Source organism: Pan troglodytes, chromosome 3 (genome assembly GCF_028858775.2).
Source record: "Pan troglodytes isolate AG18354 chromosome 3, NHGRI_mPanTro3-v2.0_pri, whole genome shotgun sequence".
Lineage (NCBI taxonomy): Eukaryota > Metazoa > Chordata > Mammalia > Primates > Hominidae > Pan > Pan troglodytes.
Window position 1 is genome coordinate 143,702,790 of NC_072401.2, and position 16,433 is coordinate 143,719,222.

At 35.8% G+C, this 16,433-nt stretch overlaps 1 protein-coding gene across 23 annotated transcripts in view; it reads right to left on the reverse strand.

Moving 5' to 3' along the window:
* Positions 1–16,433, reverse strand: part of INPP4B (inositol polyphosphate-4-phosphatase type II B) — an 811,274-nt gene that overhangs the window by 208,869 nt on the left and 585,972 nt on the right. For all 23 annotated transcript variants that reach the window (XM_001142120.7, XM_024356306.3, XM_054683404.2 and 20 more), the window contains one exon: positions 2,413–2,560. In XM_001142120.7, coding sequence (XP_001142120.2) covers positions 2,413–2,560 — 148 coding nt within the window. The remainder of the gene's footprint in view (positions 1–2,412; positions 2,561–16,433) is intronic.

The following is a 16,433-nucleotide window of genomic DNA, read 5'->3' on the forward strand; positions in this document are numbered from 1 at the left end:
GGAGTCTCGCTCTGTCGCCGAGGCTGGAGTGCAGTGGCGTGATCTCACCTCACTGCAAGCTCCGCCTCCCAGGTTCACACCATTCTTCCACCTCAGCCTCCCGAGTAGCTGGGACTACAGTCGCCCACCACCATGCCTGGATAATTTTGTTTTTGTATTTTTAGTACAGATGAAGTTTCACCGTGTTAGCCAGGATGGTCTCGATCTCCTGACCTTGTGATCCACCTGCCTTGGCCTCCCAAAGTGCTGGGATTACAGGCGTGAGCCACCGCGCCCGGCCAACATGTCATTATTTTATATTGTCTATGTCTTCACAGACATTTTATTTCATTTATCTTATTTTTTATTGCTATATCATAGTTGTATATATTTTGGGGGTACATGTGATATTTTGATACTTGTATATGATGTGTAAGTCACAGTAACTGGGATATTCATCACCTCAAAAATTCATCTTTTCTTTGTGTGGTGAACATCACAATTCTTCTAAGTATTTGGAATTATAGAATAAATCATTGTTAACTGTAATTAGAAATCTAGTTTTGGTTACGCTAGATATAGCTATTCTGGAGCCATTTAAAGGGTAAGACCTAGTCCTAAATTATTAAGTCTGCTTCATCTGGCAACTCCTCTTCTGTGTTTCTCAGGTCCTGCCTGGAATCTCATGCTTGTCTACTGAGAGTCTTTCCTTATTCTACATAACTCCTGTGAGGACTAGCTACTGTCTTCAACCCTTCAGGATAAAACGGTGATCATTACATGGCTCTAGTAAGAGTGGTTCTTGGTGTCCACTGGTCTAGAAAGCAACCATGTTGAGCATAATGACTCTCATATGACTTCCAAAATCCAAATTCCTTGTGCTTCTACTGTAATACATAAGCTTGCTTTATCCTTCCAGGTAATGTGTTTCGTCTATTGCCTACATTACCGTGTCTATTGCCTAATAGTATTAGGTAGGGATAATGTTGAAAACCCACTTCAGGATAACTTGGCTTCTTAACTTCTTCTTGTAGTTGGCTCTTACGTAGTGTGCTTAGATTCCCGAACATGTCATAGCTTCTCTTTGCCTGAGTCCATACATGTTGTCTGATTTCTCTGGCTTTATTATCCTCACTCTGCTACTCTCAAATATTCACCTTTCTGTCTCATTTTTAGTCTTTATTTCCCTAGATGCAGATCATATTTTAATAATCCAGTTTCCTGTCTAATTTCCCTGAAATTGGGGTTCTGTTTTCATATTTCTGCAGTCATGCCTCCTCTAACCAATTTTGTTAATAGTTGCCAATTTTACCTGCCCTGTCTATGGTGTCCTCACTGGCTTAGGTCAATATGGAATCCCTACGGGCTTCAGAGTTGACCAAAAGAGTAAAATACTATTAAATAACTATGTGTACTAATGTGAGCATAAGGCAGGAACCCAATTGCTAGAAATTTCACACTCTGCTGTAGATTTCAGCAATTAAAAAGTGTTAATGCTTTAAAAGTTGCTATTTTAATGAGATTTAGAACCTTAACAGTATTTTATATAAGGTAGCATTCAGCATTTTTAATGTTATTACAGGTTTGTTTAAAAGGCAGAGAAACAAATTGATTAGTCATGGTCCAGAGATACTCTTATCAACCAATCAGCTCTGAAATCCTTCTACCTTATTATAGCAACTGATTTAATTTTGTTGTACAATACTGTCCATTAGCATGGCATGTTTTATTCAGTCATCTCCAGTAGTTTTTAGACTAATAAATTTCTGAAAGTCTCGCTACAAATGAGAAGTCCAAAGGAGAGTCAAATAGGAATTACTTCCAGAAACAGCAACCATAAGCAGTTGAGGAAAAGACACAAGAATTATTACAAGATCAAAGCTCAAATTATTGGCCAGATACCAAGGTATCCACAGAAATATAGCTCAAACCACAGATGAAAGTAATATATGTAATGTTAAATTTTCTAGTAGCCATATTTTAAAAGTTTAAATAAAAAAGCAGGTGAGGTTAACTTTAATAATATATTTTATATAACCCCAATATATCCAAGTTAACATTTTGTTATTAAATCATCTGCAAGCGTGGCTAAGAATTAAAGACCTGGTGTGTATCTTACACTGATAGAACATTTCATTTTGGACTAGTCATATCTCAAGTAATCAATAGTTACACGGGACTAGTGGCCACCATAGGGGACAGTTCAGGTCTAGATTTCTATGTTATCATTATGCCTTTAGAAAAAATGTTCTAGAGAAAAAATAATAATTGATAAGTATGTGAGGTAAGGCAAATGTTAACTGGCTCGGTTTAGCTATTTCACAATGCATACATATTTCAAAATGTTGCACAGATTATATATAATTTGTCAATTAAAAATTTTTTAATGGTATAAAATAATTAATATGAGAGACAATAGTTATTTTCTCTTACCTGCACAAATCTTCTTTAATGTGAAGGGAAATCAATTCCTTAGGAATATGAAAGGAAAGAATGCTCTCTGACATCTGCTCTCGAATTCGCATCCACTTATTGTCAGATGTGGGAAATCTATATAATTTACATACTGGGTTCTTTAACACTGGAAAAAAAAAAGAAAAAATAATAGTTAAATTCTAAGCAAATGCATATCAGGTGAAGCTCAATTAATAAAACCATTAATCAAGGTAGCATTTTTATTATTCATTTGATCCAAAATGTCTTTTTTTAAATCAAAATCCATTAGTGTATCCGAATTTCTAAGAATTTTATTTTGATTAGTGTATCTGAATTTCTAAGAATTTTATTTTGACATCTTATTTTTTTCAGTGGCTTCTGAGACATATAATCTTTGTTAAATTAAAAAAAATTATACATCAAACTCCAAATCATAAATGTGGCTACTGTGGCTTTCTAGTTTACTACCTATTGATTCTTCTCTTCTTCTAAAGTTTTATAAAGTGTATGTGTCTACAAACATACATTAAAGCATAAGTATGTACACATAATATACACTTTGAACAAATATATTTCTGAATTTCTTCTGATCACTTTTAGTCAACTTTACCTATTTACATAGCAGGTCACAAACTGATATATTATTTTAGGAGTTACAAAAGGTCTTACTAAATGTTATTTCTTACGTGTCAGAAAGGTTCACTCTTTTGTCTTAAAATCTGTTAAAATTCAAATACCGAGCATACTTTAGTGCCAATGAGTCAATAACACACTTTTCTGAAACCACGTATTATCAGAAGCAAGGCAGAGAGACTGTGAAGAAACTGTATTTAGGATGGAGGGGAAAGGAACAAGGTCATGGAACCACAATTTTAAAAAACTTCAGAAAAAGCGTATAGGATTAGATATTATGATAACATTTGATACTTATTAGTGAAGCCAGTACTCATACCACACTTTCAAGTCATCAGGGGAGAATTTCATTTCCATTGCTCTTCAGCAATGAATGCCTATGTCACACTTACACACCAAAGCTTAGTGGGCAACAAAATATCAAGTCAGTCACCAGTCAAGAATCTATGATTAGCTGGCTTCAGTTTACAATAAAGCTAATTAAAAACATTAGTTGATATTGAAGCAGAAGGCTGTAAATAATACTGAACATGGTATGTTGGCTAGATCTTCTCAATGTACAGGGAAAAATTCTTTTCAAAATTTTAGGGTCTGTAAGAACACCATATTTCATTCACTACTTGGGTAAAAATATATCTTTTTGAACACTGAAATGAGGATCTATTCATCCTTTCCTCTGCAATCATCCATTCTCAAAGGTACACTAGGGACATTATCATTATCAAAATTGGTACCATAATGGAAATTTTGATTTCGAACATCCCATTCTTCAACCACCAGATTCAAAACTTCTAGTACATGTACATGCCTCCTGCCAAGAATTAGAGTGCTTACTTTTCAACAGCACCAACAGAAGCCAGAAGAAACTACACTATTTCTAGCATGTTGAGAGAAAATACTGCATTTTAAAATCTAGAGCTGTATGCTCCCAAAGATTATCTTTTGAATATAAGCACAATATTTAAATTTTGTCAATTTGGTTGTTTATAGAATATATATTTAGAGTTCATTATCTTTACTTTCTTTTGCCTGAAATATAAGAACTTACAGCTGATCGATAAAAGAAAATAAAAAGTTTGTCATTTGTAAAGTGACAGTGTTTCAAAGATATAAGAATTTGATTACTGCTTCTATTATAGTATCTCTGGAATAGGAAGAGAAAAAATATGTACTAAATTTATTATGGTGTCCATATACCAAATATGAGATCTCATGAATTCCCAATATATCTAACATGGTTAGGAATAAGCATGCATTATTTTATGGTAAGACAAACTTCAGTCCTTAAAATGGCCAAATTGTTTCTTATTTAGCAACATATATAAATATTTAGTTACTTAGTTTATCTAGAGTCAGTATAAGTGCTATTTTTCAACCTCTTTTTTTTCATGATCACACAGAACTTTTGTATCTCCTAAAGCAAGGTTAAAAATCCTTGGATTTTGCTTGCCTTTTATACATCAATAATAATTTTTTAGAAAAACTGTATTTTTAATTATGTCACAAAATATAAAAGTCTTCCTTTGTTGATCTCAAAACAAATCCTTCTAATTTTTAGTTTATTGTTTTCTTTTTTTTTTTTTTTTTTTTTTGAGACAGGGTCTCATTCTGTCACCAAGGCTGGAGCTTAATAGTGTGATCTCAGTGATCTTCCTGTCTCATCCTCCCAAGTAGCCGGGACTACAGGAGCATGCCAGTTTTTTTTTTTCTTTTTCTTTTTTTTTTTTTGTAAAGACAGGGTTTCACCACTGTTACCCAGGCTGGTCTTAAACTCCAAACTCCTGGGCTCAAGCTATCCGCCCATTTCTGTCTCTCAAAATGCTGAGATTACAGGTGCAAGCCACCACGCCTGGCCTTATTGTTTCCATTCTAATATTCTTCAATGCACTCTGAATATAAACCTTTGTTGAAATAGATTAAACAGAAATCAAGGGTGGTTTGATTAATGAACTCCAGAACTCTCCTGTAACTACCAGGTACACATCATCCAAGGACTCTCTAGGAATGCTGCTATTTATAAAGAAAATACTTGTAACAATTTAAAAACCACGCAATTTAATCATACAAAAAATTGCCAGTGATGTTGCCTATTTAACTTTTATGTTATGTGTTCTGATCTTTTGAGACTCATACTCCAAACATTAGTACTAAATTGCGTATCTTTATCATTATCTCAATGTAGATATAATGGAATTTACTTTGCAACCCAGTTTGACCCAGCAGTGTTGCTTATTAAACACCTATCATGTCTGATGCAAGAATACCTCCTATGTATCATAAAATACAGTATAACAGAGTATTATTTTTTAAATAAAGAAATTGGGTCTGAACTTTAAATACCATGCAAATTTGTTGCACTGGTTACAAAAAGAGCAAATAAAATGTTCTCAACTCAAAATTCTTGATGGTCTGATGGTGGGGAGGTTTTGTTATCACACATAAAAGAAAGGCACGGTACTCATGTATCGAATATTGAACAATGCGCCACAAAAGATGAATGTTTTGTCAACTTTTAAAAAAAAGATTCTTCTCTATAGCATACACGCTCTGCTCACACACACTCCAGCTGTGGAAATAAGCAAATAACTGTGTGAATGACTTTCATCTCTGGCTCTCCACTGGTGGCAAGTATTTATTCATGCAGGAGATGGCTTGCTATCCATACAATAGGCTTATCTCAATAACTATGTAATACTTATTATAAGTTCTTTTTAAAGAGAGCCCTGTGTGTATTCTCATCTTCATTTTTTTACTGCTTTTGCCATACAATTGCTAAAAATATCATGTGACCGATTATATCAAAAAAATGTAGTTGAGATATTTTGGACCATATCATTGTATTGTGATGACAATGTGAGTAAAGTTCTAAACTAGTCCAGATCTTGATTGACACATTCCCCTTGAGGTCCACCCCTTGAGATGAACACATAGAAGGAAAGTAAATGGCAGATTTTTCTTTCCTTTGAAATTGCAGCACAACTCAAATTTCTATATTGTTTCTCCCAGATTGTAATAGGGACATTTAACAAGGTAGCATGTCACCTGCTTTTTCATGGGATTCAGTAATTGTGAAAGCCAAACTGCTGCAGTTCTAAATTATCCAAAGTAAGGATGCCAAGGAAATGTTCAACAAAGCCAACACAGATAGAAAAGACTGTTGCTCAAGTAACCTTGGGGCAGAAAAGATAAATCAAAGAGATATCATAGGGATGGCCTTCTCTTTGCTGTTTCTGTAAACAAAGGTATGCTAGGAATATCAGTGGGTTGACTGGACAAGAAATTTTGGAAATACAGATTCAGGGTCCAGGGGATAATCAAAAAGCTCAAACATTTATTTCACCAGGTTATCGTTTATGTTTCTCCAGAGGAAGCTAATCTGTGATTATCTTCACACATTTTCTTGCTTCCAGTACACGATAGAAGCAGCATATTTAAATGAATCCAACTTGATTGGCTTCAGGCCGTACATTCATTATTTTACTACACTGCAGATTCTTGTAGAGAATCTATTCATTCCACAGTTTTAATTATGTAGTTGTTTAATTAATTATTCAGCTAAATGTATCTATATTGCCTATTCTCCAAAAGCTACATTATACTTTCTAAGGATAAGTCTGTAATCCAATTAGACACTGACACATCCTCATTTGTATTTGAAGATATCTTAAATACATAATAAATGAAACTTGGCTCTTTTAAAGATCGGATGAGCACTGAGAAATCTAAACAGAAATTTTACAAAAACACTATCCTTAGCATGGCTTCAGAAAAGTGAGGGTAAGAAAAACATGAGAGGAGCTCAGAAAATACAGCAAACAGATACCCTGAATCCAGCCAAACCCACAAGCTCTTGGCCAAAAATAAGAAAAACTATTGCAGATGTCATAATAAAACACAAACGTATTATTTGTCTGCAGTTGGTGACAATTGGTGAATTTCATCTGTAGAATTTGGATTTAAGATCTTGGGTGGTTAGAAAAAGGATTGGCCTTAGTTCTGTTCATTCTGCTTCAGTGAGTGAAGGATACAACTTGTAAAGCTAGAAGCTAGCTTCTATTTCATGCTGAAAAAACCAAGACAACCCATACTCTATTCCACTCATCAAGTTGTTTCTTGCCAGTATGCCTCTGGTCAAGGCATTCCATGCAAATCACAGGAACCCCCCACTTTCCTAACCACATGTAATCATCCTATAAACTTAGCTCAGCTATCGCCTCCTCCAGGAAGCCTTCTTCAGTTTCTACTACCTCCCTCCCTATATAGATGTCTCTCCTTTTTACATCATACCCCCGTCTCTATCTTGGTTCTTACCAACTGTACTACAGTAGTCTGTTTAGTGGTCCATGTCTCCCACGGGAATATTAGCTTTATGTGTGGGGGGAGTGGTGGAGAGAGCTGTGTGGTTTTTCTTGTTCTCTTTTTTTCCTCCTGCACTTACCATAATGCCCAGTAAATATAAACATTGCACAGAAGTGAGCCTTAGATCTGGCAACTCAGATGTTTCTCGTCATTACTCTTCCCCATGAAGAGAGCAGGTACACCACCAATTGTGGAAATTGAGAGGGGAAAATGCAAGAGGGAAGAGCATAATTAAAAGCCCCAATGCAAGAGAGAGCACAGGGATCAGAATCAGGAAAAGATTAACCGTAACTGAAAGACCCCTTTATGTTCTTCCACAAAATGTAAACTTTTTGACTATTATCACTGTTTTGCCTATATTGTTTTTCTCCTAGTTTACCTAAAGGAGGAAGAGGAGGAGATAAATGGACTTAGGAAAGATAGTTGAAGCATTTAAAGTCATCTAAGAGATGGTTCTGTTCATTATTAGATAGTCAAGTTTACTCTTCCATTGGAAGCTACTTAACATCTTAAGTTAAATCCTGTGTTAGCACACAGTAATGAAAACATATGGAAATTTCAATAGAGCAAAGCCAGTGGATTGCATCACGGTTGTTAAAACAGCAAAGGACAAATAAATCTAGGGAGGAAGTGAAAAGGATCAAGGGCCAATGTTATAAGCCAAGATGGCCGTAAATTTTACATACCAGAGACTTACAAACACTGAGGCAACATCCATTTAAATCACACGGAGAAAATATATTTTTGTTATTATAAAATGAATATCATCTGATATTTGACAAGGTAGTGAATTTAGTAACACATTAATGAAAGGAAAAACAGGGAAAAACTTGGCATTTGCTTTTGGCTGGAATTCATCAGGACTCAAAATGAGTATAGCAGGAACTAGTTTTGAGAATCTTAAAATATTCTGAATCATGCATTGTTTGGATGGGGGTGGTAATGAGGAGAAAGTTATCTCAATATTTAGCTCAATTGTGTGGTATTGTGAAAGTCAATTAAAATCTATGGTGCTACATGAGGTAGAACAAACTTTATTATTATTATTATTATTATTTATTATTATACTTTAAGTTCTGGGATACATGTGCAGAACATGCAGGTTTGATACATAGGTATACACGTTCCATGGTGGTTTGCTGCACCCATCAACAAGTCATCTACATCAGGTATTTCTCTCAATGCTATCCCTCCCCTAGCCCCCCACCCCCTGACAGGTCCCAGTGTGTGATGTTTCCCTCCCTCTGTCCATGTGTTCTCACTGTTCAACTCCCACTTACGAGTGAGAACATGCGGTGTTTGTTTTTCCGTCCCTGTGTTAGTTTGCTGAGAATGATGGTTTCCAGCTTCGTCGATGTCCCTGCAAAGGACATGAACTCATCTTTTTTTATGGTTACATGGTATTCCATGGTGTATATGTGCCTTTTTTTTTTTTTTTTTTTTTTTTTTTTTTTTTTTTTGAGACAGAGTCTTGCTCTCTTCCCCACTCTGGAGTGCAGTGGTGCGATCTCGGCTCACTGCAAGCTCCGCCTCCTAGGTTCACGTCATTCTCCTGCCTCAGCCTCCCGAGTAGCTGGGACTACAGGCGCCCACCATCATGCCCGGCTAATTATATTTTTGTATTTTTAGTAGAGGCAGGGTTTCACTGTGTTAGCCAGGATGGTCTTGAACTCCTGACCACATGATGCACCCGCCTCAGCCTCCCAAAGTGCTGGGATTACAGGTGTGAGCCACCACGCCCAGCCCACATTTTCTTTATCCAGTCTATCATTGATGGGCATTTGGGTTGATTCCAAGTCTTTGCTATTGTGAACAGTGCTGCAATAAACATACGTGTGCATGTGTCTTTATAGTAGAATGATTTATAATCTTTGGGTATATACTCAATAATGGGATTGCTGGGTCAAATGGTATTTCTGGTTCTAGATCCTTGAGGAATCTCCACACTGTCTTCTACAATGGTTGAACTAACTTACACTCCTACCAACAGTGTAAAAGCGTTCCTATTTCTCCACATCCTCTCCAGCATCTGTTTCCTAACTTTTTAATGATTGCCATTCTAACTGGCATGAGATGGTATCTCATTGTGATTTTGATTTACATTTCTCTAATGACCAGTGATGATGAGTTTTTTTTTCATATGCCTGTGGGCCACATAAATGTCTTCTTTTCAGAAGTGTCTGTTCATATTCTTTGCCCACTTTTGGATGGGTTTTTTTTTCTTGTAAATTTGTTCTAAGTTCCTTGTAGATTCTGGATATTAGCCCTTTGTCAGATGAATAGATTGCAAAAATTTTCTCCCATTCTTTAGGTTGCCTGTTCACTCTGATGATAGTTTCTTTTGTGTGCAGAAGCTCTTTAATTAGATCCCATTTGTCAATTTTGGCGTTGGTTCCCATTGCTTTTGGTGTTTTAGTCATGAAGTCTTTGCCCATGCCTATGTCCTGAATGGTATTGCCTAGATTTTCTTCCATGGTTTTTATGGTTTTAGGTCTTATGTTTAAGTCTTTAATCCATCTTGAGTTAACTTTTTGAATAAGTTGTAAGGAAGAGGTCCAGTTTCAGTTTTCTACATACGGCTAGCCAGTTTTCACAACACATTTATTAAACAGGGAATCCTTTCCCCATTGCCAGTATTTTATTGAGGATTTTCGCATCGATGTTCGTCAGGGATATTGGCCTGAAATTTTCTTTTTTTGTTGTGTCTCGGCCAGATTTTTGTATCAGGATGATGCTGGCCTCATAAAATGAGTTATGGAGGAGTCCCTCTTTTTCTGTTGTTTGCAATAGTTCCAGAAGGAATGGTACCTGCTCCTCTTTGCTTGTTTGTGTCAGGTTTGTCAAAGATCAGATGGTTCTAGATGTGTGGCGTTATTTCTGAGGCCTCTGTTCTGTTCATATATATGTATATGTGTGTATATATATGTATATGTATACATATATATGTGTATGTATACATATATATGTGTGTATGTATACATATATATGTGTATGTATACATATATATGTGTGTATGTATACACATATATGTGTATATATATGTGTTTTGGTAACAGTACCATGCTGTTTTGATTACTGTAGCCTTGGAGTATAGTTTGAAGTCAGGTAGCATGATGCCTCCAGCTTTGTTCTTTTTGCTTAGGATTGTCTTTGCTATATGGGCTATTTTTTCTTTTTGTTCCATATGAAATTTAAAGTAGTTTTTTCTATTTCTGTGAAGAAAGTCAATGGTAACTTGATGGGGATAGCATTGAATCTACAAATTACTTTGGGCAGTATAGCCACTTTCCTGATATTAATTCTTCCTATCCATGAACATAGAATGTTTTTCCATTTGTTTGTGTCCTTTCTTATTTCCTTCAGCAGTGGTTTGTAGTTCTCCTTGCAGAGGTCCTTCATATTCCTTGTAAATTGTATTCCTAGGTATTTTATTCTCTTTGTAGCAATTGTGAATAGGAGTTCACTCATGATTTGGCTCTCTGTTTGTCTATTATTGGTGTATAGGAATGCTTGTGATTTTTGCACATTGATTTTGTATTCTGAGACTTTGCTGAAGTTGCTTATCAGCTTAAGGAGATTTGGGGCTAAGTCGATGGGGTTTTCTAAATATAGAATCATGTCATCTGCAAACAGAGACAATTCGACTTCCTCTCTTCCTATTTGAATACCCTTTATTTCCTTCTCTTGCCTGATTGCCCTGGCCAGAAATTCCATTATTATGTTGAATAGGAGGGGTGAGAGAGGGCATCCTTGACTTGTGCCAGCTTTCAAAGGGAATGCTTCCAGCTTTTGCCCATTCAGTATGATATTGGCTGTGGGTTTGTCATAAACAGCTCCTATTATTTTGAAATATGTTCCATCAATACCTACTTTATTGAGAGTTTTTAGCATGAAGGGGTGAATTTTGTCAAAGGCCTTCTCTGCATCTATTGTGATAATCATGTGGTTTTTGTCATTGGTTCTGTTTATGTGATTGATTATGTTTATTGATTTGTGTATGTTGAACCAGCCTCGCATCCCAAGGATGAAGCTGACTTGACCGTGGTGGATAAGCTTTTTGATATGCTGCTGGATTCAGTTTGCCAGCATTTTATTGAGGATTTTCGCATCGATATTCATCAGGGATATTGGCCTGAAATTTTCTTTTTTTGTTGTGTCTCTGCCAGGTTTTTGTATCAGGATGATGCTGGCCTCATAAAATGGGTTAGGGAGGAGTCCTCTTTTTCTATTGTTTGGAGTAGTTTCAGAAGGAATGGTATCAGCTCCTCCTTGTATCTCTGGTAGAATTTGGCTATGAATCAGACTGATCCTGGTCTTTTTTTGGTTGGTAGGCTATTAATTACTGCCTCAGTTTCAAAACTTGTTATTGATCTATTCAGGGACTCAACCCTTCTAGTTTAGTCTTGGGAGGGTGTAAGTGCCCAGGAATTTATCCATTTCTTTTAGATCTTCTAGTTTATTTGCATAGTGGTATTTACAGTATTCTCTGATGGTAGTTTGTATTTCTGTGGGATCAGTGGTGATCTCCCCTTTATCATTTTTATTGTGCCTATTTGATTCTTCTCTCTTTTGTTCTTTATTAGTCTGGCTAGTGGTCCATCTATTTTGTTAATCTTTTCAAAAAACCAGCTCCTGGATTCACTGACTTTTGGAAGGGTTTTTTGTGTCTCTCTCTCCTTTAGTCACAGGCAGTACAAAATTTTTAATGAGACTTAAGGAAAGTAATAAATTATTTTATTCCAAACCTAAATAATTATATTTGAAAATCTTTCTCAAAGAAAGAAAAATAATTGAGTTTTCTGTTATCTGAAGTGTAAATTCAGATAAGATACACCTGTTGTTTACCATTTAAAAAGCATTATTGTATTCTTGTATGGAAGAGCCTCTGTGTGCTCAGGAGGGAAAGAAGGCATCACCTCTCCTGCCCCTGTCTTCCAGGCTCCTGTGCTCCCATCTACTCTAGGCACCTTCCACTCCCAGGATATGTTTATATTGTACATCACCAGAATGATGCTTCACTGGTTGCTGACCACCCCCATCCCAAGATCAGGTTAGCTCTGTGCATTTTTCCCTTTAAGAGGGTATCAGTGAATGGATTGCATCTATATCCAGACTCCAAGACTATCCATTTTTGAAGCCTTTTCCCCATGAGATTTAAGAAAGAAAAGCACCCGTTCCTCCCCCTCCTTTCCCTCTCTCTGTCTCTCTCTGTCTCTGTGTTTCTCTCTCTCTCTCTGTTTTTTTTTTTTTTTTTTTTTTTTGAGATGGCGTTTCACTGTTGTTGCCCAGGCTAGAGTCCAGTGGCATGATCTTGGCTCACTGCAACCTCCGCCTCCCAGGTTCAAGTGATTCTCCTGCCTCAGCCTCCCAAGTAGCTGGGATTACAGGTGCCCATTACCACACCCAGCTAATTTTTTGTATTTTTAGTAGAGACGGGGTTTCACCATGTTGGCCAGACTGGTCTTGAACTTCTGACCTCAGGTGATCTGTCCACTTCAGCCTCCCGAAGTGCTGGGATTTCTCTCACTCTCTGTATATGTGTGTGTGTGTGTGTGTGTGTCTGTGTGTGTGTATGTGTATGTGTTTAGGCTTAGGAGTCACCATTATTTAAAGGGCCATGTGGGGAAATCAACTCTCTTGCTTGGTTCCCTTGAAATCTCAGGGGCACATTCAGCAGGACTGGAAATTTTTATTCCTTATAATGAATTTTTTTTTTTTACCAATAAATTGTTCACCAAATTCCAACTGATTGGAGATTTCTAGATCAATGGGAGAGGGTAGATACTAAATAATGAAGAATTCAATTTATAACATTTAAGTGCCCAGAGGTGGTTAACATGAAATGATATAGACTGCAAATAAAAAAGCAATGTTCCTTCCTCCTAAGTAGCTTACAATCTAGTATCTTCTTCAAAACAACAATAGTAGGTGGTTTAACCCTATTTGGTGAAAAAGAATCAAAGCTGTGAAGCAAGATGTACAAATACCAGTAAGTTCTCCACATAGGAGGGCGAACTGCACATATTTATGACTAATAGCAGCACAGTCTCCTCATCTTTGTTTGGATTCCAACTCACACAGTCATGGAAATCATGGTTGTTAGGTATACAAAAATACTGTATCACATCTAATGCTTGCTAAGTCGGGGAAACTCACTCTAAATGGGACCATAATGGGAAACTTTCTGACAGGGTCTACTAGCTTCTTAGATTTGGCATGGTAATTTGAGGGTCTATGGGCTGAAGTACTCTGTAGAATTATATAATAATTTTACCAAAAAAAGAGAGAATTAAGAAATTTACACAGAATTGTCTTTAAAACTTTTTTTAATGTTCTATCACTGGTCAGACTTTTTAACTGTAAATAATAACCTCTGAGAAAAGAAAACTATAAATGCCAAATATTCCTCCATATAAAACTGATGAAAATGAATACTTTCATGAAGTGTTTCTAAAAGGAAGGAGAACAATGCAAACGCTAACCTATGCGACATCAACTTCAAACATTTGAGAGCCAAAAAGGAAGTCAAAAACTGTTTAGGTTAATTTGGTCATTTTAAAATAATTGAAAGGCAAAGAAGCTGAACTGTCTTTCAGGATGAAACGGCTGATTGAAAAACCTAGGCTTTAAAATCATTTCTTCTGTCAGTGCATCCAGTGTTCTTGTATTAATACTACCAGAGCCCATTTATTATCGCTGTGCTGCAAACAAGGTGCCTCAGTTAGTGTGACTTAGGCACCAAACTCCATGACTATGTGAAAGACCTACCATCTCCCCTTCTATACAGTCAAGATTCACTTCCTCTACTCCCATTTCCACCTCACCTCCAATAGAAAATAGTTAAAAGTTTTCATAGTACTATTTTACTTAAACAAATAAGCAAATAATTAGAGATAAGTCTGCTTTTTAACAACTTAATTTTATGAGTTATATTGTTAGAAAGTCAAACTAAGTAAGAGCTTCACATGTTTATTACATACTGTGTGTTCTAGTGTGCCTTGTTTGTATTTCCATGTAATTAAGGTACTTATATATCTTTCTTACGGAATTGTAAATTCTGTCCCACCTCTTCCTTATTCTCTCTCTCCTTCCACCCTAAATTCCCCAGATTCCCAACATACACATTCAGCTTGCAAGGGCATGAAAAGGGTGAGGCCTTAGGGGAAAGTGTTTTTCTTCTTAGTTTTACAACAGGTAAGTGAACTTCCTGATTTATACCAAAATCTCTAGAGATGTAAATAGAATAGTGACGAACTGATAAAAGATATGACATTCTCTCCCACTCAGTAAGTACTTCATAACTCACTGGAGACTGAAAAGCTCCATTTAAGACATTAATACAAAGACTTGAGAAGAATGCCAATAGCTTACTTTGCCTACAGATTAAAGAAATATCACATGGGTACAGAATGGATTAATTTCAAAGTTGCTGAGTTTAGATAGATAGATAAATAAATAGAACAAAAGATTAAAGTGCACAGGCCAAAGTCATATACATATTCTATATCTGCACAATGCACCTTTATATTTTGAACAGAAACATTTTATGAATAGCTCTTAGTTGTATTTTTATAAGGTTTTAAAAAATCCAGTCTTTATAACATTTGACTTTCATTTAGTCTCATCTTCCCCTGATAAAAGATGACTCCAAGAAAATATCTGTGGCAAATATCCTAGGTTCTGGGTGGTCCTCCATGTTGACGGGACTATAGACATTTAGAAATATATTCAGAACTAAGTGGACTGCCACCACCAAACTGTCACCTCCATAAAAGGAAAAAAACAATAATTAATCATCTTTCACTCCACAAAGTATATTTAAATTGCAGAATGCAGCTGCTCCTATCAATTTTATGTCAGTAGTTTTTGTCATATTACAATTTATATGTAACAAACAAATACCCTGGTAATCTGAAAGAATTAGGATGGCTTCCAAGACTTACGCCTTACAAAGTTTATGGCACAACTATGGAGAGGTAAAGATCTATTTTTCAATATGATCTCTGTGTCTCTTCTTCCATAAGTAATATGTTTGCTTGATTTTAAAGTAATGTTTCTCTTTCTCCTTGAAATTTATACTTAACCAATAAGTATCACAAAATGCCACTTCTTTCTGTGTATATAAAAAGTTACGGGGTTCACATAAGTCAGTCATTAAAATTTGTCTTGTAATTATAGTATAGATGATTTTGGTGATAACCTAAATCAAGCTGTATTTAACATGAACTTAATATCCCACTCAAATTTATTTTTAAAAATTAACATTTAATGAATGACATAAATTATGGTTTATGAACATATTAAAGTAAATAACTAAAGGTTTAGTCAACTTTCAGGTGAAAAACAAATGTGAGGAGGACCCTTTGATAATACTTTAATATTTTAAGAGCACTAATAACTCAGATGCTTTTAGGATGTATGGTTGATTTATTAATAGCTGTCTGGGTAGATCCTTCAAAACGCTATTTAGTACATACCCCACAATATTACATCTTTCATTAAAAATAAGAAAAATCCCATCTAATTTGGCTGTAGGTTGAGAAACACCTGTTCTTCCTTGGGTTAATTCTTCATTCTGTGTAAGTGGACTTGATGTTTTTAAACATATTGCTCAATTAAATTGTATTTTGTTTATCTGTGTGTATAAACAGAGCCAAAGGGATGCCTCTCTTTCCCTGTTCCATATTGTTGGCTGCCTCTTGCAAGAGAAAACTGCTAATCATTTAGGGGTTATGTATTTGTAAGCTGCTGAAGTTGTGTATTATTCATTAACCTGATTATCATGCTATGTCACTGCTTAAATGTACAATATGGCAGGGCTAGAAAAAAGAGTAAGGTATTTTACTGTGACACCAATTTGTTGATTAATGCCTTCTTAGTAATACCACAGCCTATTGCTTATGAGCAAAGGCCTTGGAATCAAAGTGGGTTTAAATTCTGGACCCATTGTTTACTGCATAGGTGATCTTGAAGACTTCCTCATTTGTGAAATATGGATAATGATAGTACCTTCCTCACAGCACATG